Source organism: Platalea leucorodia, assembly GCF_965183815.1.
Source record: "Platalea leucorodia genome assembly, chromosome: 7".
Classification (NCBI taxonomy): Eukaryota; Metazoa; Chordata; class Aves; order Pelecaniformes; family Threskiornithidae; genus Platalea; species Platalea leucorodia.
In genome coordinates this window covers 23,431,090-23,456,819 of record NC_138829.1, presented here as the reverse complement: position 1 = coordinate 23,456,819, position 25,730 = coordinate 23,431,090, and the positions used below count along the sequence as shown (strand labels likewise).

Genomic DNA, 25,730 nt, shown 5'->3' with positions numbered 1-25,730 from the left:
GAGCCAAGTTCAAAACTCCTACCAAAAATTCACACTGCTATGCATTTCTAGAAGCTTCAGCAACATTTTCAAACTTATTAGAGGGTACTCAGCATGTTTCATAATTGCTAACTCCATAGTGATTTTTTTTTTTTTTTTTTTTTTTTTTTTATATTACAGATTTCCTCATGGAGTTTTCAGTGTAACAGAAATCCTCACAATTAAGTCTTCTACAGTACTTCCCTTCAGATAAAAAGTTTGTTGACAACAAGAAGTTACACAATCACCTATGATTAGAAAGACGACTGTCAAAAGCTTACCACTGGAACACCTCTTCCGTAGAGGTAAGCCATTCCTAATCCACTCTGTCCAACTGGATTACCCTGAAAACACAGGAAAACACTTCTGCAAAGAAAGGCAAAACCTACAGCTGCATCTTTCAAATTTGGTTTGTCTTTAACATCACTAAAACAAACAGTGCTTAAGACAGATTTGCTTTGTAACTTTGCTCCTAGTAAGTAATAGTTATTTAGGGAGAAAATAGCATCTTTGGTAACTTTTATTCAGTAACTACACAGGTGATTAACAGGAAAAAAAAAACCTTTCAACACTAGTTATGAAAGTCTACTGTGCACTTTCAAAATGTCGTACAAGATGTAGAACCCACACCCATAGAAAAGTGGACATTAATAGCTTATTAATCTTTAGTTTTTCCAAGTTTGAGATGTTCTGGATGCTACAGAAGCTCCCAAAACAACTACAGGAACTCTAAGAATCTGTCTTAATTTAAGGGCAGATTAGTGGCTGTCCTGTGGGCTGCATTACTGACCACTGCCCCTGCAAAAGTATGCACTATGGTATTCCTTCAGTGCCAGGACAGGCAATGGGGCATATCAGAAACCTTCAGTTAATGTAGGAAATCAGTAAATTGAGAGATCCTTACTCTGGGACAGAGGTGTAGAACAGCAATCTAATTGTGGAATGCAAGAACCGTGAAGACAGTTATCTTACATCAGTCCTTTCAAAACTTGATCTACTGTGTTTCACACGCTAAACATCTTTCCTGGAGGACTACTCATGCTTTAACTGTACAAATGCTACCATAAGCGATAGGTCAAAGACAGATACAAGGGATTAACAGCCAAAAACAAACACTCCAATGAGATGAGAGTATAAAACCAACACCATTATCTATTCACTGATCACAAAACAGAACCAAAAATAACATAGTATCAGTGCACTGTTGATTTCTGTGACAAGACAACTTCAGATTAAGGAAAATCAACACTTAACAGAATTGCAGGCTATTTAGGTGGACAGTATTTCATACTGCTGCCAGTATTCATGAGAGTTAGACTCCTTGTGCTGAACACAGCTTCGTGAAGCACCATGACCAGAACTGGAGGCAGTTTCTGACATCTTAGACAAGCAGAGTTCAATTATGGTCTAATCTGGGATAGAAGTTGGGAGTAGGTGTATGCACATGGAAGTGCACAAAAAGAAGCATTTGCAGCATTTCCAAGTTAATCAACTTTTTAGTGCATATTCTGTATTTCTAGCTTACAGATAATCATACCATATCAGCAGCTTTCTTGAAATATTGAAGAGCTGTTTCATTGCTCTGAGGTACAACATCACTTCCTTCTGAGTACATCTGAAGGAGAAAGGCATTATTGAAGAACAGCTGAAGAAGTCAATTTAGCATGGAGATCATGAAGCGTCTTCACTTTGCATATGAAAGTGAGTCTATTGTACTATTAGACTATTCTGGCTACTGCATTACTGAATAATCATTAAAGAACTTGCCCAGAAGCAGAAAACGTGTCTCTGCTGTAAAATTCAGATTCAGAGGGTTTAACTTTCTAATGGGGAATGAACTGCCCATAAAATTGAAAAGTTTTCATGAAAATACCCTTGAGTTCTACCAGTGTGTAGTGAAGAACACGTAATCAGGCAAAAATCTTGTGAGACCAGCGGAAGTCAAACTATATTGGCAGTTAAAATACTTCTTGAAAACAAAGCAAAAATTGGTTACGAAACCCTGGTCATTTCAGCATTTGTTAGATACAAGATACAAAACACTCAAGCAGTAGAGAAAGCAGGAACTTGCGATTTCTCCTGTCAGGTGCCTTGACCAGCACAATATGCTATTTTTTCATGCTCTAAGGACATGAATTTTGCATCCTCTACTGCAGTGACGGCCTGAAAAAGAAGAGCTAGAGCTGCTGCTTATTGCAGCCTAACCTTAGAGGGCACTCAAATGGAATAATAAGGATTCAGCTCCTCACAGGGCAAAGGTAGCCTACAACCCAGATCTCAGGCAAGTGACCTAAATACCTTTCTAAGCAGCAACACATTAACATCACCAATAGCAGCTTGTCAATCATGTTTTAGATTAAAAAAAGGACTTAAATCTGAGAAAACTGATACAATGGCCCACCTTGCAGACAGACTCAGGCTTTGCTTCAAAGTAGATGCAGAGCTATTGGTAACTCTGACTCAGATGCCTCAGTTCTCTACACAGAATAACAATATAGACGTCTTTCCCCTTTCCCTCCTAAACTTAACGTTTCCCACTAGGCAAAATGTTGAGAAGCATAGCTTTTCCCCACACACTGTATGGAAGAGCATAGTGGCCTACTCCAAGTTTTGAATTCCAACACAGAAAAAGGACATTTAGGTATTTAATTATTTAATTTAAAAAAAAAAAAAATCTAGTTCAAGCACTATTTAGAAAAAACAGAAGTTCTTAAAGTGAAGGAACAAGTAGAGAATTTAGACTAGACATAATAGACTATGACACTCAAATCTTGCAGGACAATTAAAAACAGCAGCAAAACAGAAGTACTTAGATTCCAGCATTCAAGTTTTAGATTGCCTGATATCAGAAAGTAGGAAATACTTGTTATTTTTCACTGAAAGGCAGTCAATTTGCTTAACTTTTGAGAGTGTTCATATCTTACCTTTCCTAGAAAGGCCATGGCATGTGAATTGCCAGCATTAGCTGCTTGATTGAAGTACTCAAATGCTCGCTGTAGCGAAGAAAACAAGAATTTTAGCCACCATGATTATGATTTGAATACCTTTTCTTGCAAATTGAGCAGAGATGAGTAGGTTGTTTGCCAAGTTACCAGGTTCTTCTGGGGATAAGAGTTATCAATCCCACCTAATTTAATATATGTAACAGGTTTCCCCACTTATAATTGGAATATTGAGCAGCAATCCCTCTCAACAGTGTATTCCAAAAAGCAGAGGAAAAAAAAAAAAAAAATACTACAACTGCTACTATGCACAAGCTACACAGGTAAATCTTACTTCCTTATTGTACCTCCAAACCCTGTTTAGAAAAGGAGAGATCTGCCAGTTCCTATTCCGGTTTTACACAGAGCTTGTTTATACTCATTCTGCACACTTCATACCATCTCTGAACCCTTACAGAACAGTCATTTTAAAAGTATTTTAAATGTGATGACCATTAAATAATTTCTGTTTGGTAGCTGAGTCTGAAGTAATCTGCAGGACTGCACATCCTCAGCTCTCCATTTTTTTAATACATACTTGAAGAGGTTAGCTATTTTAACTTCTATAAGCAGTAGCTAGGTTGGCTTACATTAACAGAAGTTCTATCTTCTATGCACACTTAATATCCTTAGTATTGAAAGTTGCACTGGTTCATCTACAGAAGCAAAATATTCTTGCAAACAAACTAGACTATCATTGCTAATGCACGCACGGTGCCTCATGGCCTCTACTACATGTACAAAAGCTTGACCAGTTTCAAGTACTACTTGATGAAAACCTGGTCTTTGATTTTGACTTCCTCATTTCTAAGATGATTAGTCTTAAACACTGTGTAAGAAAAACAGCTCCATGTACTAGTCACATAAAGATTAAGTTTTATTGAATGAATTAAGTTTTATTGAACAAGACTACTGAAGTCATTAAATACGTTACGACGGTACTTAAACACTTTTGCTTCACTGTGGTCTCAGCTTTACTTTCTCCCCCTCCACCAAGTGTAATATGCATCAGAGATATACAGAAAGGGTACCTGATGATTTTGCTCTACTCCTCTTCCCCCGTGCAAGTGCAACTGTCCGAGGCCAACCTAAAAATAAATTTTACATTGCAAATAAGTAATTTGTCCATAGGGACTTTCTTTTTCTAGTAATACAGATACCAGTGAGCTAATTACATGCACAAAGACAGATCATATCAGCGTTAAAGATGCCACAAAGTCTAAAGGCACAGATTTGCTTCAATTACTACAGTACAGTCCTATTTTTTCACATTAGCCTAAGTGGAAATTTATCCTAGATAAAAGTGATGTTGACTGTCCTAGATACAAAATAATAATTGTTCATTTGAATTCTACCTACCTAATTCTTAAGCCATATATGACCAAGTTGTGACAATTTGCCTATATTAGGGTCCTCCCCTCCTACATTGTGTGTAGAAGAGGTCCAGCCTGCAGCATGCAGAAGTCATGTACGAGCAGAAGCAGCGAGAAATTGAGGTCCCCTGTCAGGGCCAGTTTTTTTGATCAAGGCTTCTTCCATAACATCTAAAGCCATCCTTAATCTAGTGTGTCTGGTTTCTAGTGAAAGCCAAGATCCTCTTTCCTAAATTGCTAAAGTTGTAATATTTGGACTTATTTTCCACAAAAATTTGCATTTTCTGTCCAAGTTCTACCTTAAACACACTAAAATACAAGCCTCTTCTCCTAAAAACTAATCAGGAAATAGCAACCAGGTTGATTCAGGAGGAAGAGAAAACTAAAGTTCCAATGTCTTTCCATATTTCATAAAGCTGTTCCTGTAATTCTTGAAAACCTCTGTATGCCATCAGGTGAACTTAATCTTACCTGTGCTTGTACATCTCCTTTCTCTGCTAAAAACTGATAATACTGAATCAAGTCTTCTTCTAGCATCCCACTTGCCATTCCTGGATTTTCTACTTCATCTGCTAAGCGAATTCGCTGAACCACTGTGCCACCAGTCAAAGAAATGTCACTAGCAACTAAAACACAGATAAGATAAATTTTCAGCCAGTTTTGTTCAATACGAATATTACACTGCAACTTAGTAAAAACAGATCTCTACAGAGCTTCAAACTGTTACTCAGACAGAATAAATTACTTTGACACTCTCTAAGAATTAAAGACATTTCAATAGACAGAGATAAAAACAGTGTATCATGATTCAGAGCCAAACAGATAACTTGTTTAATAGCAGGGATTCTCTATTTTTATACTATTAGCATTGATAGTACTTCTAGTATCTTCTAGGTGAATGATACAGAAATACATAGAAAGTCAAGAATGTTAGCCTAGTAAAAAGTTTTTACCATGATTAGCTACAAGTCGGTAGTGAGTGAGAGCAGATTCACAACTTTGAAGGACTCCTATCCCAGCCCAGTACCGGTAACCCTAGGAAGGAAAATATAAAAATATGGGGCTATTGGTTATTTGACAACATACCGCTTGCCAGGTTACAAACATTTTTCACATTACTTGAGCAAGATTTGATGAGACAATAGACAAAACAAAGGCCACAAGTCCATTGTGTCTGCATTAAAATCAACTGACTGACGCGATTAAACGTTAAGCATAGCCAATATACTTCAGATATTACTCAGGAAAAAGCAAATACGCAGAATGATACTTATGGGTGAAAACCTAAAGCCTTTTACTTACACACATTGCACTTTATTTGTCTTAAATCTCACAATATTGATTAAAACAGCGTCTTCTGTAAAGATCTCTGGCTTTCACAGTTCTCATTAGCCTATAAAAATTAAGTCTGACACTTCTGCTTTAAGCCAAGAGATGCAAACATGGTCCATCTAAATTCATCGTGGAATACAGCTAAAAATGAGCAGACTTTTCCTTAACAAGGAATAACAGGGAAGATACTATTGCCCACTCAATGCATGCATGATGATCTAATATTTGGACAATGTATTCACATGAATGCAAATCTTGCATTAAAAATTTAAGAATACAAAAAAGTTCTTGCATGTGTAAAGTTATTAATTATCTTACTTACCAAGATCATATGGGCAATCAGATTTCCTCCTAAAGCTCCAAAAGTGTAATACACCAGGGCCTTAAAACAAAATCATTGGTTATTTAACATCTGCTTCCAAGATAAAATACAGGAGCACACACTGAAGATTTCTAAGTTACCTTGGCTTGACTAGAATTGACGCCTAGACCAGATGCATATAGAAATCCAAGAGCCTAGAAATAAAATAAAGTTTGTCAGCACATCCTTTGGAGGAAAAAAAAAAAAAAAAAAAAAAAAAAGATCAGTTTTCCTGGAATACATAAGTATAAGGAAATCAAACAACAATTCAAAGCTGCAAAGAATATGCCAAGCTCTACCTGCACTTTGGTACCTCCTGTATCTAGGCTCTTTGCTACGCCTTTTAAAGTATGAAGTTTCTGAATTATTCAGTTCCCAGGACACCGACATAAACACATCTCACCAGAATTCAGTCCAGTGGATCGAACACAAGGAAGAAACTACTACTTCCCTGAATGCGAAATGTAGATCCAAAGGTCCTGAACAGTAAAAGTAACCCAGTTTAAAGATCCTCAAGTGAAGATCAGCAATTTCTGTCAGATTATTCATGTATCCTGTTTGTCTTATACACCAATGCAAACACACATGAACCATGACCTTCTCTAGAAGAGTCTTACTGTTTGATTTACTGTCTAACACATCCTATGAATTTACTATTTTGCATCAGTTCTGGCATGGGTTAGTTGCATTTATGACTATAAATATAAGCAGTTAGAATGCACAGAGCTGTTTGGCAGAGGTTTTTTCAAAAGTTATTTTTATTCTTAAAATTTACATAATTACTGCTCTATCTATAACACCTGTTACAGCTGTGTGGCTCCAAGGAGAAACTAGTAGCACAGAAGGTAACACTATATAAAGATGTCTACATTTCACAGTGTTCTAAAACTATTATAGGCAATTCTGGAAGCACACACACACACACAAAAAAAAAAAAATCACCTCATGCAGACAATATTGAATTCTAGACCAATAAAAGTCAAGGTCTTCATTGAGATATGAAGTCTCTAGAGAAAACATGTTCCTGCTTTCTATGGTAAATCACCACTTCAACATTAAACAGGAAACAGCAGGAGACGTGGCAGCCAAAGAGCTAAAAGAAACTGGATAACTCCTAAAGAAGCTGACACTTCCGAAACAAGAGAGAGAACTAAATAATAAGTATATGCAGCTGTTGAGACATTAAAATTGGTAAAACCCACATTTTATGACGTTACATGTGAACAATTACATATGAACAATTCTATAATGTTCAAAGGCACATGGAGAAAGCGAGTCCCATTCCACTAAACAGCTTTCATGATTCCTAGGAGTTTATAACTTCTAGATTATAAACTTGTGTGTGTGTATATCTACCTATCTCAAAGATAAAACTGCAGACGAAAAGCCGCAACATCCCACAAAAACCACAAGAAAAAAGTAACACAGAGTTTCAGAGAAGATTTGTTGACTGGAGTCACCTCTATCTACCCGTTTTTTGACTTATACATCCAATCTAGTCAGTCATACAGCAGATAAGAAATTAAATGAAAAGACCACCACCATACTATATTACTAGTAGTTTAATGCCTTTTTTTTTTTAAACTCAAAGAGAAGACCTGTTTCCATGTGTTTACCTTGAGGGTGCAGGTGGCTTTTGTTACTGCACCCTCAGTAATGCTAGCAGGATGCAGAAGCCAGGTAAAGCAGAAGCATTTGGGGGACAATCTTTGAACCAAAGTAAGACACTGGTGAAATTTAAAAAGGTAAAGGCAATGAGTAGTCAGGATTAGGAAAGGCTTAAGCAAGCATTGATAAAATATATTTTCTGCATCAGAGCCTGAACCAAACGTTTTACATCAAGTTTTCAAACAGTTTAAAAAAGCAGCACTCTGTCTGCTGTCTTTTTTAACCAGGCAACAGATACCACTTCCTGTTCTCATTCTAGTCTGGATGCAAGAACAATCTATAAAACCACCTTAGAATAAGTACAAACTATAAACCAGTTTATAAACCTATAAAAACTTCTGTAGAATTTAAGGACATACATACCATTTGTCCTTTAGGAGAACCTTCTTCTGTTAGTTTTTCAAATAGTTCTTTTGATGATTGGATGTTCTGCTTCAGGTAATCCCCAAACAGCAAAGCGTAAGACACTTTCTCCATTGCCTTGGTATGATTCATGTCAGCTGCTTTCAGAAGATATTGATACGCTCTTAAAAGAAAACAATTTCTTAATCACCTTGAGGCAAAGGAGCAGATTCCATTCATAAACCTGAAGATTCTGGAGAGGTTTTTTGTTCCTCTGTTTTAGCCTCTATTTTCTACAAATGCATCTACCTACAGTCATTTGTTCCAGCTCCGAATCCTCAATCTATGCAACAACTCATATGATTTAGCTAATAGACAAACTGGATTTTAATGTTCACTCTACTCCATATGCAAAGCAGTATGCATTTCCTCCCCTGTAAAATATACAAAAAGTTTAAGGTCAAATGATCACATTTTTGTAGCAATGATTTTAAGTCCTGTACTAGGTATCTAGCAGGACCACTACTCTGACAGCTTCACAGATCATGATAGAAAAAAGCAGCCCGAAAAAGACTACAGAGTCTCTTTGATTTGTTGAGTACAAAATTATTCCAACGAAAACACTAAGTGTTGGGTCCAATACAACTGCATACATGATCAATTTTGTGATGAAACAGTCATGCTAACAATGAAAAACTTCTCTGGAAACTCCCCTTTCTATTTTAGCCTCAGAACTTATAGTAGTCCTCCAAAGTAATTTCATAGCAATTTAAAAAACTGTAACCTTAAACGACATAACACAGTACTGTCAAGCATGCTTCAGCTTGATTTCTCATGGACCTTTGATAGCATTCCAAGATTTTTCTTTACCTCTCCTCCTTCCTATTCTCAGACTTGTTTCCTTTCTTTAGGACAGGCTGAGGCACACTTGGTTCCTCACATAATTTCATCTTCTAAGACAGTGTAAGGTGTTCAAGAGAATGAAAAATCTAATATTGTTTTACAATTCCTGTACTGTTTTATACAAAAAGAATACTAGTCATGGTCTAACAGATACTGTCTCCCTTTGTCTTTGCCAAGGTGTGATGGATAACCTCTAGCTGTCCTTCAGTTTCCCTGATACATAAAGTAGAAATAAGCTCCCTTATTTCCTCCTTAAGTTTAACATGGTAATAGTGCTCCCAATAATCAGCAGCCTGAAGTCACCACTTACTGATGAAGTTGTCAACATGAGTACCAGGGTGTTCTAAATTAGCATACCTGTTCTTAATTATAGTGGTAAGCTGACAACTATTTCATCAGTAATTGGGATATATAAAGAGTAGAAAGTAAACAGACCAGAATGAACAGAACACTCATTTCATTCTTCTTTTTTGTTTCATCTAGAAGCATTACCCTTTTCTCTCATACAGTGTTAATTATTAGAGTTTTAACAATTTATTGAGATTAAGTTTAATACTATTTTCATGGTGACCAAAAACATCAGAAAGCAGGAACAATAACAGAGCAGGACAAGAAATGCTGATTTTTCCCACTTAATCTTTGAAGTATAATGAGAACCAGCCTGTAAGAAACATTTGAAAAAGGAAAATTACCTTGTACCACATTCTCATTTTTTTTTCTGGGCAGTTGCCACATATAAATTGTATCTAGAGAACTGCGGCACCATCTTGCATTAAGTCAAAGTTTTGACAACATCCACTCTTCAGAAATTAATCTTATACAATTTTCAGTGGATTCAGAGGAAAGCAGGCATAAATTTGTTTTTCTAAATACCCTGAAATTACTATTTATTTTCAGTACTATCACTGCATAGTTTGATGTTAAGTCCAATAAAGTACAAACTCCCAGGGCAACTCATTTAAGTTATTTTTCAGTTAAGCCAGAGTGAGCAGTCATGCCATCCTTCTCTTGTGGGGGTGGAGGAGGTAGACTTACTCTTTCTTCTGAGCCTTTTTACTGCTTTCATTAAGGATTTTCATTCCAGTCTGATAAACATCCTCAGCTTCTTGCATCTGCCTTCTCTTATTAGACTGCTCTTCAGCTAAAAAAAAAAAAGAAGAGTACATTAAGGACTCCAATTACAAAGCACAAGACTATTCTCTCAAAAGTCGTATTGGTTCTAAAGGGAAAATACAGTCAGAAATATGTTTCTGAAGACCAATAAACAACCCAAATGACTACAAAAAGCTGTCTAAAGGTGGTGTTGGATATCTTGGTAGACAGTTTCTTCTCATGTGATGTCTCTCATGTACAAATTTGCTGTTAAAATATTCTTTTCATTGCTCCAAAGCAAGCTGTGCAAGGAAGGAAGGTTCCTCCTTCAGGAGGACGCTTCCTAGAGAAGGGTTGCCTTTGTGCAACAAATCAGCAAGTATAATGGGAAACACTGTCAAACCCCTATACTCCTACAGCCTCAGAAACTAAGAATTTTATAGATGTGTCCTGGTTTCAGCTAGGATAGAGTTAATTTTCTTCTTAGTAGCTGGTATAGTGCTGTGTTTTGGATTTAGGATGAGAATAATGCTGATAACACACTGATGTTTTGGTTCTTGCTGAGCAGAGTTTACACTAGTCAAGGACTTTTCAGCTTCTCATGCTCTGCCAGGTGCATAAGAAGCTGGGAGGGAGCACAGCCAGGACAGCTGACCCAGACTGGCCCAAGGGCTATTCCATACCATATGACGTCATGCTCAGTATATAAAGCCGGGGGAAGAAGAAGCAAGAGGGGGGACGTTTGGAGTGATGGCGTTTGTCTTCCCAAGTAACCGTTACACGTGATGGAGCCCTGCTTTCCTGAGGATGGCTGAACACCTGCCTGCTCATGGGAAGCAGTGAATGAATTCCTTGCTTTGCTTTGCTTGCACGCGTGAATTTTGCTTTACCTATTAAACTGTTGTTATCTCAACCCATGAGTTTTCTCTCTTTTACTCTTCCGATTCTCTCCTCCATCCCACTGGCAGGGGAGTGAGTGAGCGGGTGTGTGGTGCTTAGTTGCCGGCTGGGGTTAAACCACAACAAGATGCCTCCACTGCAAGATTTCCCAAATAGCTTTGGGAAGTGGCATTTGCATTATAATCTTTTCCATCATGAGAACTTTGCTCTTACAATTACTTATATATCACAGTATAAAGTTACCATTAATATATGACAGGAACTTCTAGACCCTGAAATAAAGGGCATTGAGAAGACTGAAAACACAAGCTTAAGAAAGCATTCCCTGGACAAGAACATGACATCAGGTTACTTACTTTCACAGAAGCCCCACTTTTGATCTTTCTTGTAATCATAGGTTGTTGCACACCAAAGCCTGCCATCTTCCCTCCCATCCGCAGTGCACTCTGCATACTCTTTCTCCATAAACAAAAAGGGGAAGTGGCAAGGTTCACCATCTGCGGTGCCTCCAATAGCTGTCAGAACTGAAAATACACACCCAGGAATTAGACTGCTTTCCTTTAATTTGTGTGGTAAAGTCATCTACTACATATAGGAAAGCACTCCTATGTTGGTTTTAATTTCTATGAAGTTCATTTAATCAAGTTTTCAGTAAAATTTCTAATTTACAAAAGCCTGAAAAAGCAATTATTTTTCTCAATAGCACTTGAAAAAGTATTATTCTTATTTTTAATTTGGAAATGAAACAGAAGGTATATGGTTTCTTATATTCCTTAGTTCTAAGCAAAGATTTTTGTTTAGTTCGGAAAAGGCAAATCTCAGTTACATTTTTATTGTCTACCAAAATAAACAGCCCTTCCTCTCACTTTCTCTTCTCTGCACTCCCTTCTCCATGCAGAAGACTACCCTTGAAGTACATTCCAGTGCATATATTAATTTTAGCCTCAGGCTTAGACGTAATCATGACAGAACTACTCACATCGCCAAATGTGATACTGAAAGTACTTGAATATCTGCAGGGAGTGCACTTAGAGCATACAACTGTAAGAAAGGACTTAAATGAAATCACTACGAGTCCAGTAATTTCTTATCATTGCATATACTTATATTGAAAACTTCACCAATATATTTAAGTTGCATTCAAAATTACTTTGAACAGCATGATTTATCATTTCTCATGCACTAGAACTTCAAAGGTCACAGATTCCAATATTGCAATATTTTTAAATAAAAATCAATCTATGAAGACTAAGAATTATCTTCATTTTTTGAAAATGAAATTATTTCAATTAGCCTTTTATAAAGGTTTTTCTCTTTCACTAAGCTAAATCCAGCAGTTGGGTTCAGCTTCATTTGAAGACATTTGCAAAGTCATGCAATTGAGAATGTCAATTATACAGTGTTTTTTCAAGTTAAGTTTGTAATTCTTATGGTTATACAGAAAGCTAGTTCTTTTTTCTAGCATCTATAATTGTAAGGTCTAGAGACCATACTAATTTAAAAATTTCATGTTGAGTTTTTGAAGCATAAGGAAGTCTCCAGGATAGTTAGCCTGTTCAAATTGCTCTTCGTAATTTGATTCCTTGGCAAATGTTCCACCACACCACTCCAAGTTAATTATCCCATAACACTCAAGGAAAAGTGTTATTTTCAGAAATTGCATTCAAAAATAACGTGTACAGATGCAACTAGCCTGGAATCATTTTAGACATCTGTTTACCACAGAGTAATGCACAAACTCAGCCTAAGGGTACATGTAACTACAACTGATGGGACCTCTTATCACTGTCATTTGAACAAACTCCAGGTCCAGGATATTAACGCTACTTGAGAACTTGAAGTTTTACTTGTATTGTTTAGTACCTTGTCTCCTGTACTGAAAGCAACTGGACATGAACCATTTACACAGTGCTTTGCATGAAAGTTAGCTGCACACTAAAGTTATGAAATTAGTCTGCCCCAGTCCTCCTCCTTGCCCTTTTTTAATTCTAAATTAAACCATAATGCTGATTTTCCCCCCAGACAGTAACAAATAATAACCCCTAAAGCAGCACAGCAATGTGATCACAGGATAAAATGCTCACCGTAGTTATTTTATCGTGTACTTAAAGAATGATACATACAAACTGAGGCAAATAATTTACTCAGAGGATAAATTACTTTTTGTCAAACTGAGTGTGCAAGTAGCAATTTAGCTGCTTTATTATGTCTGAATAAAGTATATGGTATTTTATCATTATATCTTGTCCTTACTTACTTATATCTTATCTCATACTTTATACTGCAGGAAACCCAAACATACATTACTTATAAGTATTGGTTACATTACTGTAAGATTCCTCCAAATAGGAAAACAAACACAGCAGGGATTGCCAGCTCTGTATAAACTCATAGGCAGTTTTCAGCAAAAACTGTTTGCTTGGAACTTGATTGTTACAAAAACATACAACACAAAAGATAAATAACTAAAAAATACCACTTTCTTTACACACAAGACCTCCTCACTAATCAGAAGAGAACAGAATAACTTCTTTCTTAGAAGGTTAAAAGCCTTAGTAGTACTAATGCTAAATTACTGAAGATGAATTTTTTTTTCTGCTCAATATCCTGCAAAATACACTTGGAAACTTGAAGAATATTATTTTTTTTTTCCATGCAATCTCATGATCATACACAGGAGCCAAACTGTATTTAGAAAAGCTTTAATCACTCTTAATGCAGTCCTGTCACTAGTAGCTCATTCAAGAGATGTAGCATCTGTACCTGAGGTAGATTCCTGTCCTGCTCAGTTAAAAAGTTTGCCAGTAAAGCTGTCCTTTAGCAGCTTTTTTCCCTGCCAGAATACAAGTACTTTTCCTTCAGAATTGCTTTTTAGATAAAACCAGTAATCCTTTCATCCCCATAGCTTATTTACTCCATAAGAGGGTCCAAAAACTGCACAAGACTGAAATTTGTGGTTTTTGAAAGTCACTTGCAGTACTTTGACAAGTGTAGTTAAAAACCTTAGTTGCCAGGGAGCAAGCCATCTGGTTACCCCTTTCTGATGTGACATTAAAAGTATCTTAAAGTTTACTTTTGAAATAGACTGCACTGACTAAAAATGGTGCTTAGCTCACTGTTTCCGGGCAGCAAGCTATTTACTGGATTTTATATACCTTTTTCCTGTACAACATCACACCTATCAACAGCAATACTTAATCCTATTACTGAGTTTTTACAAACTGTATATTAGTTCTGCATTAATAAGGATGGCTTATTAGAAAACACTGAAAGTTAGTATATAATGGAGCTCATTTCATAACTCCTGCTTTCTTTTGACATTCAAATCTCAGTTGAAAAGATAGACAAATACTAATATTACCATGTAACTATATTTTTTCAGTAAAGTTCAAGATTTACTTTTCATGCATAAGTGAAAAGGAAAAGTCTTTGCTGCATAGGCTAGGGTACTCAACTGTGCCTTCTAGTTATCATCCACTACTAGCTGCAAGTCAAAAAATCATATTAAATTTACATTTTTATTAGTAGTAAAAAAGAAATACTAGAATACTAGAAAGAATACTAGAATTTCCTGGGAATTCAGGCACAAGGACATAAGGTTTTACCTATATTTAAAAACTTACTGAAGTTTACATGCAATTTAGATGTTGCCCTAAAGCTCTCAATGCCGCCCTAGGAAGTTTGTCTTTGCATCACAATTTGTTCCTTCTCTGTCAACTGACTCTCTAGGCAAACAGCCAGCAGGCTGAAACACTGATGCAGTTTCTCCTTCTATGGTTGGTATACATACACACAGCATAGCATGTGCACTTGAGTCCTATTTGAAGAAATTGGGGCTTTCTCCATTTGATAGTTAAAGCTTTCCAAGAAGATGGGAACAACAAAAATTATGGAAAACCATTTCAAATGCATCTAAAAATAACCACTCAGATTTCAATCACAATATATTTGAAAACTTTTTGATGTTACTTTCTAAAGGAAAAAGCAGCAATTACCATTCCATTTGAGAAAGGCTAAGACACTAGTTATTTCATATGTTCAGAATTACTATTTGTGTTCATCCACAAGCCAAAGTTACTCAGATGCATCTTTCTTGCCACTTGTTCAAAAGTCTGTGAGCAGTTACCTGGACTCTGTATTTCTGTTTCTTCCAAATCCTTATTTAATAGGTTTGACGTTTCTAGAGAGTTCAACTCTTCCAGTGAATTCCCTTTTTCCTCCTCTTGACTGTGAAAGTTCTCTTCATCCTCTGACTGAGAGTCCGATTTCCCTGATTCAAGGAAGATCTGACCTGCTACCACTCGAGTTCCCGTGGAATGGTCCTTTACCTGGTCCTCTGCAGATAAACTCTGAAGGAAAGCAGTCACGTAATATAGAAGATTAGAAACTGAAGAGCAGCAGCTGGCAAAAAACCATTACTTTTTAGAGATATGATTAATTAACATACTAAGTTTAAACAGCAGCATCAAAAGTAAGATGAGCTACCTCTATTAGCTCTCATTGACTCTATCCCTTTCAGTTCCTTGAAAAAAAATTTTTTTTCAAAGATATAACACAACATTAATTCTTCTGATGCACAGGAGAAATTAATGAGACAGCAAGAGCTACAAAACAGTTTAAAACAGGAATCAAATCATAGTTCTGAATTTCAGACCTGTGCTCTCACTCCACAAGAAAAACAGAATGACTAGAAACTTATTTCCTCACCTTTGACTCCAGTGATTCATCTTGATTTCCCTCTTCATCTAGAAGAGATGTTATAAGTCAGCAAAAAGCTTTTCCATGAGTAATTTTCTCAAAAATAAAAATGAGTTTAGCTATAATATTGTACCATGGTTCTGAAACATTCTAGTGTACTAAGTTGACTAATGCACTTCAGAAAGGCCTTGTTAGTGTTGTCAGAAGAATCAAATGTTTCACAGACAATCCCCTCCTTCCTTAAATTATGCCAACACAACTGTGTGTCCAATACTGGAAAAAAGTGTGGAATTTTTTTTTTTAAAAACCCAAATCAATCCTCTAGATTACTACACAGTCTGAATTGCTCTAGTCCAACTAAACTACTTAAAAAGGTATGCATCAAGTTAAAAGGGCCTATGGAACCTAAGGTTTTTAGTCATCAAATCAGCTTTAGTATAAACTGCTTCAGTAGCGACCAGAAAGTTACATTAATACCACCTCACTTACAATTAAACATTGTTCTTTATAGAACACCATTTAATTTTGCCTGACCAGCATATTCAAACCTTTATATAGAGGTCTCTCTTCAGAACTGTAAGAAATTAGTTTGTCTTTAAGATACTGTTCAAGAGCTGCAAGCCTTGTTTAACTGTCATCTTTCTTATCTGAATGGGCTATAATATGATATTTGATTAGAAAGATTGGAAAGAGAAGAAATGGTAAAGAAGAAAGGCTATTAGGCAGAGACCTAAAGGAATAGAGGTGAAAAGGAAGAAGAAAATAATCAGAAAAGCTTATTTATGACAATTTTACCATTGTTTTGCAGAACTGTCTCTCCTATTTTCTTTGTTCCTGTAACTTAAACAGGCTACTCGCTGTGCTTCAACCAACTTGGTTTGCACTATCATCTCGACTGAAAGCCTCTAGAATTATCACAGCCAAAATGTGACTGTTCCCAGGCATCAGTGTCTGATACCACCTCACTTAGGTAAACAAAACCCCCACACACGTGAAAGATGATGCTAGAGGCCTCCCTCTCTCCAGTACACAACTCACTTAAACCAAAATAAAAGCTCAAATTAAACAGATGACTAAGAAAAGCTGCCACTAACTCCTACTACATTTAGAAATCGCCCCCTTCTGAGACTCTGGGGTGTGTAATGCCCTATAGCAGTGGTAAGGCATTGACAGGCTGGAAACTTACACTACAACTAGAAAAGGTACCTAAACTGATAGAAGTTAGTGCCCGTCCATGAGATACAGCATTTAGTATGTTATGGTTAGCTATTAAAGACTACCTGCACAAATACTGAATGCCAAAAAAACTCTCCAAAAGTTTACAGAACTTGGCTGACTTTCTGTAAGCATCTGCTGGCAAACAAAAGTTACATGCTTTTCATCCTCATGCAAGTGAAGTGTCTTACCAGACATATATCATCTCTGAAGTGACAAAGTACAAACATGACACTTTATCAGTTCATGTTTTGAAGACTATTACTATAACAGAGCAACTGCGGGTATTTGCAATGAAAGGGCTAATCTTGGAAGCCAGATTCCAGAAAGCGATTTCCACAGTTATTTAAAATATAACCTTTGATTAGAACAAACAAGTAAAAAGATGAGGATCAACTTTAAGCTGTAACAGCATAATAAAAATCAAGAAAAAATGCTAAGACTTATAAGTGAAGCTGCAAAACTAAGGTGACAAGAAGTTTGACAGTGCAACTGCGACAAATAGATAACAGTCTGTTGAGCATACTGAAGAGGATGCAAAGCTCAAAAAGATTTGACTGCCAGCAGACACAGGATTAAAAAGCATCTAGAACAGTCAGTGGGGGTAGGCAGCTGTACCCTACAGGTCCAAAAACGAAAGCGTGTGGAGCCCTTCAGAAAAACTAGTGGAGACAGCAAAGAACACTCCAGATGAAACAGACCCTGCAAGTAGCAACCAAGACAGCATAAAAACAAACATCAATTTGGAAAAAAAAACACCAAAAGAGGCATAAGAAAAAACAAGGCTAGCTGCATTTTTGGCAGATACCACAGTGCTTATCAGCTTGAGGATTTTAACAGATAAGGCTGACCGTGGTTAAGTCATAAGAAGTTCTACCACTGAACTTCAACACTTCAGATCACCATATAACAGTTGTTTTTTAAATACAGTAAAAGTACGTATGCATTTAGGATACTTGCTGGTCCTTTCCCTTTCTATTTTCAAACTACAGGAAAAATTGGAAGTTACCATGTTTCCCACAAATTACATTCTACCATCCTAAATAATTTTGATCTAAAACCAAATGCCACCCCTACAACTTCAAACTCTAGCGCTTGTCAAGAGATTCAGACATGCTTCTGGAGTAGGGAAAAACTAAGACAGGGTTAACCTACCCAGTAGCTTGTATGCTGCTATTAATATATACAAAGCACTTATACAGTACCTGTTACTGCAGTAACAAACATCATGTTCTTTTTAACAGCTATAGCAGCTAGGGTGTTTGGTTTTGTCTGCTCAAAATCAGCCTATATGCCTGACAGCACTAGACCATTCTAGCTTTTTAGTAAAGGCTTTACTAACAGATTTCAATATGTGGAACGTTGATTTTACAACAAAAGACCATACAACGTCACATATAAATAGGGTATACTATCTATGCACACATATCAAAGAACAATTTTATTGGAACTTCATATGCAAAGCAAAAGGTTTACTAAATTAAAAGGCAAGAGACATCTGATAAACATAAGGTAGAGCTCATTAAATGTTTGCTCTTCTTCCTTGAAAGTAAATAAGCCTATTTCATTTCTATTGCATCATTTAAACACTCTCTGAAAGAACCAGCTTTGTTATTAAGAAGTTGTACTTGAATAATGGTTTTCAAAACCATGGTTCCAAAACAGCACTAAAGCAACAACAAAATATTAGTTTAACTGTTCTTAGCTTTGGGACTTCCAAGTTAGGCAGATGAGGTTGCAGTGATGACCGATAACGTGACTAGAGGAAGGATCACTTACAGCCTTGTTATTTCACAGAACTGCTGACTAATGTGCACCCGCTTACTCATAGAAGTGTGCCTACTTCTAAGAAACAGTTAAGAAAACTATACTGAAAGTGTTAATGAAAGATCTATGAAAGGTCACAGTTTGACCTAAGAACAGCTTATTAGTCAAGGCTGGACTACTGAACAAAGTCACAGATGTTATGTTTGTGCACCTGCTTCAGAGATTAAAGCTGACAGTTTAGTTTGTTTTTCCACAGTTAAATTAAAAAAAGTAACTGACTTTTTTTTTTTTTTTTTTTTAAATTTGGGCCTGTTACCAAGGCTGGCTAATTCTATAAACCCCTGAAAAGGCCAATTGGAAATTAATCCTACCGTTTGTTAAGCAAATTAGGGAGATGCAGTGATATATTAAAAGGAAAAAGTAGGCAAAAATACTTGCGGCTGAAACGAGCAGCTGACAATGTTGTACAGAATGCTTCACTTACAAACAGTGCTGAGCTGTAGACACTGCTGGGTGCTCTCATGCCCAGCTAGGACTCTAAAGCACTTCATACAGCTAAAAACTTGTTTCAATCATCCACCACTTCATATATAATTAAAATCAGCTTTAAAATGTATTCATTTTTCCCTCAATTAGAAAGACCAGGATTCAATCAGTCTATTTAAATATAGCAAAAGTACTCTGGCAGCCTATGCTAGATAAAAGATCCTACCATATGCTGGATAAAGATCCTACCGTTTTGTGAGAATTACCATTTTCAAGAGAGCACTATGGAGAGAGAGGCAGAAACAAGAAGAGCTATGCAGTGTGATTCAGCAAGAAGAATGTCATCAGCTTGAGGGAGCACAACAGTTCCAAAGTTTTGCTGTTTTAGAAGAACAAATCAACGAGCAGCCCACAAACCTAAAGGACTGCTACTACCAGACAAGAAGTATCATTAGTTTCAATGTTGGAATGGTCACTCATCTTCAGGAAATAGCCAAAAATTCAGTAAATGCAAGCAGTTGGCAATCTCCCAAAGCTCTGATGAATGCCCTAACTGATCACTGTAGTCTGTTTCCTTCCAGTTTTTACCACGCTCTTCAAGCTTCAAACACTATCACAACAAAGCAACTAGTAAGAGTTTGCATGCTCTAGAGCAGTGATCTCCCAAGTGGGCTCTGTACACCCCAGGGGGTGCTCTAGGCAACCCACTGGGGGTGCAGGAAGAAAATACTTTTTATACTATTAATAAATAAAACTTTTCTTAATTCAGTGTTTAGTTCACCTTTATCTCATTCTTTTCTCATTTCTGTTTTTGTGCATGTTTTATGATGTACATAATATGTTAGTACAGTAGTACATACATGTATTTTTTTATAAGTTAAACATTGAAGATGCATGCTCAAAAAAATGTTTACTGAGAGAGGTGCATGAACAAAAAACATTTGGCAATGACTGCTTTCAAGCATCCATCAGAGATTTTCTGTGGTATTTTTAATTATTTCTTTCAATGTTCTTTTTGTGCAAGTGACTAGTTAGTCTCTGAAAGAGAATGCAAACCGTGTCTCTCCTATTCTTGCAGGAAAAAAGGAAATCTTAAGAAAAAAAAAAAATTACCTCAGATTGCTTCTCATCAATTTTCAACTGTTAAATTCTGCACAGAAACAGACTCCATAGGGTAGATGCTATTCCTATTACATGAACCTCTAAAACATGCAGTGAGTTAAGCAAAATCCTTAAGGGGTATCTATTCAGGAAGACTAGTTTCAAAGTATCCTTGGCAGCAAGTAAATTGTTCCCAGCTACAATCTGTGCAGCGTATTCATTTTAGTGCAACTACAAGATGAAGATATAGGTCAACTCTCACCCTGAATACAAATCTTATTTCCAGTCTCCTTGCAATTGCTGGCTAACTATTTAGGAAATTTACTCTCCAGCAGTTCCTCTGTAGGAATTGAGATTCCGTATCAGGCAACTAGGCAACAAGTTTAGGGAATGTTTTTCAGTTAGGTAAGTAAAATCAGAAGGGTCAGGGGAAGCCATTGAGCTCTGTCTTTTGAGAGAATAGGTACAGAAGTTTCCTACAAGTATATGACTGTGCTCATTTGTCCTACCAGTTAATGAGACAGTATGAAAACCTCTGCCTATCACTGAAGTTAGCCATGGAAGGTGCAGGATAGTGAGAGGAAGAATCACTTCCTCTCTTCAGGCAGAATGAGAGAATTTCTGCCTCTTAGTCTGCAAGCAAGGGGAAAAAAACCCAAGAATCAAATAATATTGGCAATCAGAAAAAATAAGAGAAGATTTTTTTCAACATTCTTAATGAATGATCAACAGAAGAAGCTGAAAGCCATCGCTGCTGTGATAAGCAGAAGACAGCCAGCTTTGGCTGGAACACACATGGTTACCATTTTTTTTAGCTGCTTTTCCCAGTTCCCCATGGACTCCTTAATATTCTTTCCCCAGCCCCCAATGTTCAACTTCTTCATAATCTGTATTAACATTATATCTTAAAAAAAAATAGCACCCATTTCTTTAGGCCTGAGTTTTCTTGCATTCACCTCAAGTTTTCAATAAATTGATTTAAGCAAAGTTTATGACTACAGAGTTAGGGTTTAAAACTATAGTTAAAAGACTCACTACTAAAAAAACCCGCTCATTAAAAACATCTTCTGAAGTCAGGAAATGTAATAGTTGAAGTATTTTTACTCATCCTTCTTAAAACCCCTCCCTTCAATGTCCACACATTCCAGATGACTGTTTCCAGACCAGACATTAGGAATGAACAAGTATTCAAGGACGTATTTAACACACAGTCTCTAGGCTTGTACCAGACTCTACTAGAGACAGCGGTACTGTTACTGGAGGAAATCAAAACATCGATGAAGTGATGATGACTTATTTTCTTTCAGAACGATTCTTGACAAAAACTGGAGCAAAAAAGGTCTTCCTGCTACAATCTGCTACCAAAAGCTGGACTCTGAACACCCTCTCCTAATTAATTCTGGATATTAATGAAGAGTTTTACCTCACGGTAGTGATTTAAGTTTGGCTACAGCTCTTAATCCTTCATGTACTGTACCATGTGCTTTCTTGGGCCTACTAATTGTATTAGTTCAATTGACCCTAAACATATGCTTTTTAAAGGCTGAGTTAAGCTATCAGAACTTCATATTCACAGACACAACTTTGCAATAGTGGAAAAGCAGTCAAGACAGAAGAGTGGCATGCTAGCACAGCCATAGATGCATGCTTAACCATCCCTTAATTTTATCACCTAACTTCCACGTACACAGCAGATGGTTCATCTGACATGAACATCCTCCTCTCACCTTAGCTTTTTTCTTTATATAGTGTCAGTGAGAACACATCATTCAAAGTCTGGGTAAATCTCTCTGACTTCACAGAATGTGTATGTATCTTTTCTACACCTTGGGAAGTGCCCTGCTGGCTTATAACATTACCTAAAAAGCTCCTACAACTGTGCTTGATATCTAATCTGAAGTCCAGTAACATAACTTTGAATGTCAACTTCCTACTGTGTACATAAAAATGAACCCCAAAGCACAGACCTTACCTCTAGAGAAAACGTTAAATCACTTTCTTGAAATATCACTGACAGCCTAAAAGCACATCCCCAGTAGCACTGGATAAGGCTGTCTATTAAAGGAGTGCTTTCTGGCTTTAGAAACACTACATATATAAATGCATTGCACATTCCCCCCACTCGCCCATGGTGGAAAGAAGGGTGTGGGAGGTAGAAGCCCCAGGAAAGGAAGTAGATGACAACATAAGAGAAGCACACAAAACCCAAGCTGCATAACAATAAAAGAAGCAGAAAAAAAAGTATTATAGCGACATAATGTAGGCCCCAGAAATGCTCTACATGTATTTGCTGAGAAAACTGTTCTGAAAATGCTAACATCAGCATTATCATCTCCTCAGCAAGAAAATGCATGCCAGGGAGGAAAAAAGAAGTCTCATTTCGTTTTTGAGCACAGCAAGCATTACAAAGCAGGCTCCTAACGAGCTTAGAGGCAGGAGCCAGACTAAACAATGTGTTCAGCCCCATCAGGCCCACCGAACAGCCCCCGGTGAGGCAAAGCCAGCAGGCACAGGGTGAGCACTGGGCCCGCCGCCCCTCGGCGAGCCCGGCTCCGCCACCCCTCCTACTCGCGGCCACGCAGCTGACAGGAGCCCAGCTCCCTTCCTCTCCTCTCCTCTCCTCTCCTCTCCTCTCCTCTCCTCTCCACTCCACTCCGCCGCCTCAGCGCCCCGGCGAGGACAGAGCTGCCCCCACGCACCCCAAAGCCCCAGCGAGGACACAGGATCCCCTCCCCCGTTGCCGCCGCCCCCTCCGCGCCCCGGTGCGGGTGCCCGCACCTCACGGCGGCCGCAGCACACCCCCCCCTCTCCCGCAGCAGGCCATAGGGGGCAAGGCCGCCGCAGAGCCGAGGCCCAGCGGGACGCGGCGAGGCGGAGCCCCGGTACTGACCGGCCGCGGCCAGTCCTCCGGCCCAGAGCGCCGCGAGGCACAGCACCAGGCCGAGGCGCGCCCGCCGCCCCATCCCGCCGGGCTCCTGAGGGGCCGCCGCCGCCGCCGAGGGGCTCCGAGTCCGGCTTCCTCGCCCCGCCCACCGCCCCGCCGCCACCAATCCGCCGGCCGCGCTGACGAGCAACCACCGACTGCTGGCCGCAGCACACGCAACCAGCCGGGGAACGGCTTGCTCTACATGGCCCGCTCCGATTGGCTCGGGGGAGGTACGGATCGTCGGTCACGCCCTCTTCTTGGCCAATAGAATCGCAGAAGGAAAGCACGTGCCTCAGCGGGCGCCGGCCACGCGAGGGCGCCCTTTAGAAACAACTGCGCCGATTGGCTCGCGCGCCCGTGCCTACAACGCCCAGAGCACCTTGCGAAGGCCACGGCGCAGCCCGTGACGAAGGCGCGGCCAGGGACTCGCGGCGGGGCGGGGACTACGTCACCCACAGCCCCCCGCGCCAAACTGCGCAGGGAGCGGCGGTGTCGCCCGCCGCCCGCCTGGCTGTGAGGTGCCGCGGCCGGCAGCCGCCCCGGGCCGCCCGCAGCTCCGCGCTCGGCCCCGAGCTGGGCGCCGGGGCCCGGCCGCAGCGCCGCCATTCCCCATTCAGAAGCGTAGGGGCCGGCTGGGGAGCGGGGCGGCGGCTCCGTGCCGCGGGGCCCGCTCTGTAGGCGAGCGGCCGTTTCGTGGCCGTTCGTAGCGGTCGGAAAGGCGGGGGCGGGGGGCTGGCGGGGGCGCCCGTGGGCGGTGAGGGCCGGGGAGCGCCGGCGAGCAGTACCGACTGCCGAGGCGCGGCTTTACCGTGAGGAGCCGGGCGGGGGTAGCAGAGAGGCGGGGAGGGACGAGCAGTCGCTGGCCGTGGCTGGGAAGCCGTCCTCGGCGGGGTGGGTGCTTGGGCCGCTGGGCTGGCTACGGGTGTCGTGACGCAGAGCAGGGCCGCAGGCAGAGCCGTAGCTGCAGCCTCTCTTACGGGGCACCTGGAAAGGGAAGTTAAAGGTTTAGCTTAATTTACTAAGTCTTAATTATTTTATAAAACACTTCTATTTTCTGTCAATACGTTTCTATATCAACCTTTTTTTTTTTTTTCCCCAGTGAAAAATGTAAGGTTTATGACTTTAATTTGCTTCTAAAAGCAATAGGGAGTCCTGTTTCAGACAACAGAATTCCAGGCAGCTGAAGCCACTTTCTTGATTAGGTGTATAGGAAGCAGCAGTAAATTAAATATCTGCCGGAACCAGCACAGCTGAAGCACGTGGAACTCACAAAGGATGTAATGGTTGAATTTTCCCTTCAGAAAGGTGTCAGCTCCAGGAAGGGGCTGAGGGACACAACTCTTCGGTTCTTTTAAGAATCACATCTTTCTGTAGGTCAGTTAAAAAGCAACAACAAATGAGAAAGGGGAACCAGCGTCCCAACCTGTAACGCGCTGGAACATGACTGGGTAGTAAATGTCACTGCATTGCAGGACCGTGCTATTACACAATGCTGTGCTGAATTATGAAATGGATTTGTCACACGCTGTCTAAATAGCGTTAAGCCATCTCATCCTTACAGCTCTGCAGCTGTGGTCTCTGCAGGGCGAGAGTAGCCAGCAGTGGCCGTGTTTTTTCCCCTGGGAGAGAACAGCAGACGCCGTGGAACACGCAGTCCCACCCGGGGCTGGCTGAGGGGTTTTCTGCCTGAGGGGGCCGGTACTGCTTCAGCTGGGAGGCTTCTGAGTAGGGTGTAGGTGCCTTGCACAGATCTAGTAAGCAGTTGTGATTCTAATCAGGAGAATGCTAAGTGCTACTCAATTTTTTTCTCACTACAGTACAGCTATAACAGCGTCCATCAGCTTAGGCAAAACCAAGCGGCACCATGGTGTGGGAGCACTGCTGTTTCAGTACAGGCCTGGCGGGGTTTCACCCTGGACCAGGCCTAAGTTTAACCTCTGTCGTGCTAAGCAGAACAGCGTTAAACCCGTCGGTTTGTGAACGTCGCTCCCCGGAGCAGCCGCCGGGGGCCGGGCCGCCTGGCGCCGCGGGGGAGGGGGGGGACGGGACGGGGGACGGACCCGCGCGGGGCGGGGCGGGGCGGCGGGAAAGGTTCGCCGCGGGGCGGGCGCGCGGGCGCTCGAGGCGGGGCGTGGCGTGGCGTGGCGGCGCAGGTGCGAGGGTGCCGGCGCGTGCCGCGGTAGCGCGGCGGTGGCCGCGTTCCCCTGAGGGAGCCGTGTCAGGTGCGGGGCGGGCTGCCCGCGGGCCTGGAGGCGTTCACGACAAGTGAGTGAACAAATCTCTCCTCAGCCCTGGTCTAATCAGCCCTCCTGCGAGCAGGGTTGGGCTGGGTGGCCTCCGGAGGCCGCTTCTAACCACGTTTATTCTACATATAAAGCTGGAGGGGGCGCGGGTGTTAAGTGAAATGGAGGGCCATGAGGAAAAATATAATGAAGGAAGGAGATATTTTTTTCTGAATTAATTAATAACCTTCCAAATAAAAAAATCAGATAATATTGCAGGCTGAGTTACTTCCAATTAATCTAGTGTATGCTGTATTCTAAGAGTGTGGTAAATTTATTGCTGCC

General features: G+C 39.9%; 1 protein-coding gene across 3 annotated transcripts in view; it reads right to left on the bottom strand.

Annotated features, from left to right (window-relative positions):
• The window catches only part of SEL1L (SEL1L adaptor subunit of SYVN1 ubiquitin ligase), a 36,932-nt gene extending 13,677 nt beyond the window's left edge, over positions 1 to 23,255 (bottom strand). For all 3 annotated transcript variants that reach the window (XM_082318115.1, XM_082318116.1, XM_082318117.1), the window contains exons 1-14: positions 23,128 to 23,255; positions 15,678 to 15,715; positions 15,097 to 15,319; positions 11,327 to 11,494; positions 10,014 to 10,119; positions 8,097 to 8,259; positions 6,167 to 6,220; positions 6,027 to 6,086; positions 5,326 to 5,407; positions 4,844 to 4,998; positions 4,031 to 4,087; positions 2,943 to 3,011; positions 1,556 to 1,633; positions 300 to 362 (exon numbers count right to left, since the gene is read on the bottom strand). In XM_082318115.1, the coding sequence (XP_082174241.1) occupies positions 300 to 362; positions 1,556 to 1,633; positions 2,943 to 3,011; positions 4,031 to 4,087; positions 4,844 to 4,998; positions 5,326 to 5,407; positions 6,027 to 6,086; positions 6,167 to 6,220; positions 8,097 to 8,259; positions 10,014 to 10,119; positions 11,327 to 11,494; positions 15,097 to 15,319; positions 15,678 to 15,715; positions 23,128 to 23,200 (1,389 nt within the window). In that variant the 5' untranslated portion in view covers positions 23,201 to 23,255. The remainder of the gene's footprint in view (positions 1 to 299; positions 363 to 1,555; positions 1,634 to 2,942; positions 3,012 to 4,030; positions 4,088 to 4,843; positions 4,999 to 5,325; positions 5,408 to 6,026; positions 6,087 to 6,166; positions 6,221 to 8,096; positions 8,260 to 10,013; positions 10,120 to 11,326; positions 11,495 to 15,096; positions 15,320 to 15,677; positions 15,716 to 23,127) is intronic.
• Positions 23,256 to 25,730: the final 2,475 nt, after the last annotated feature.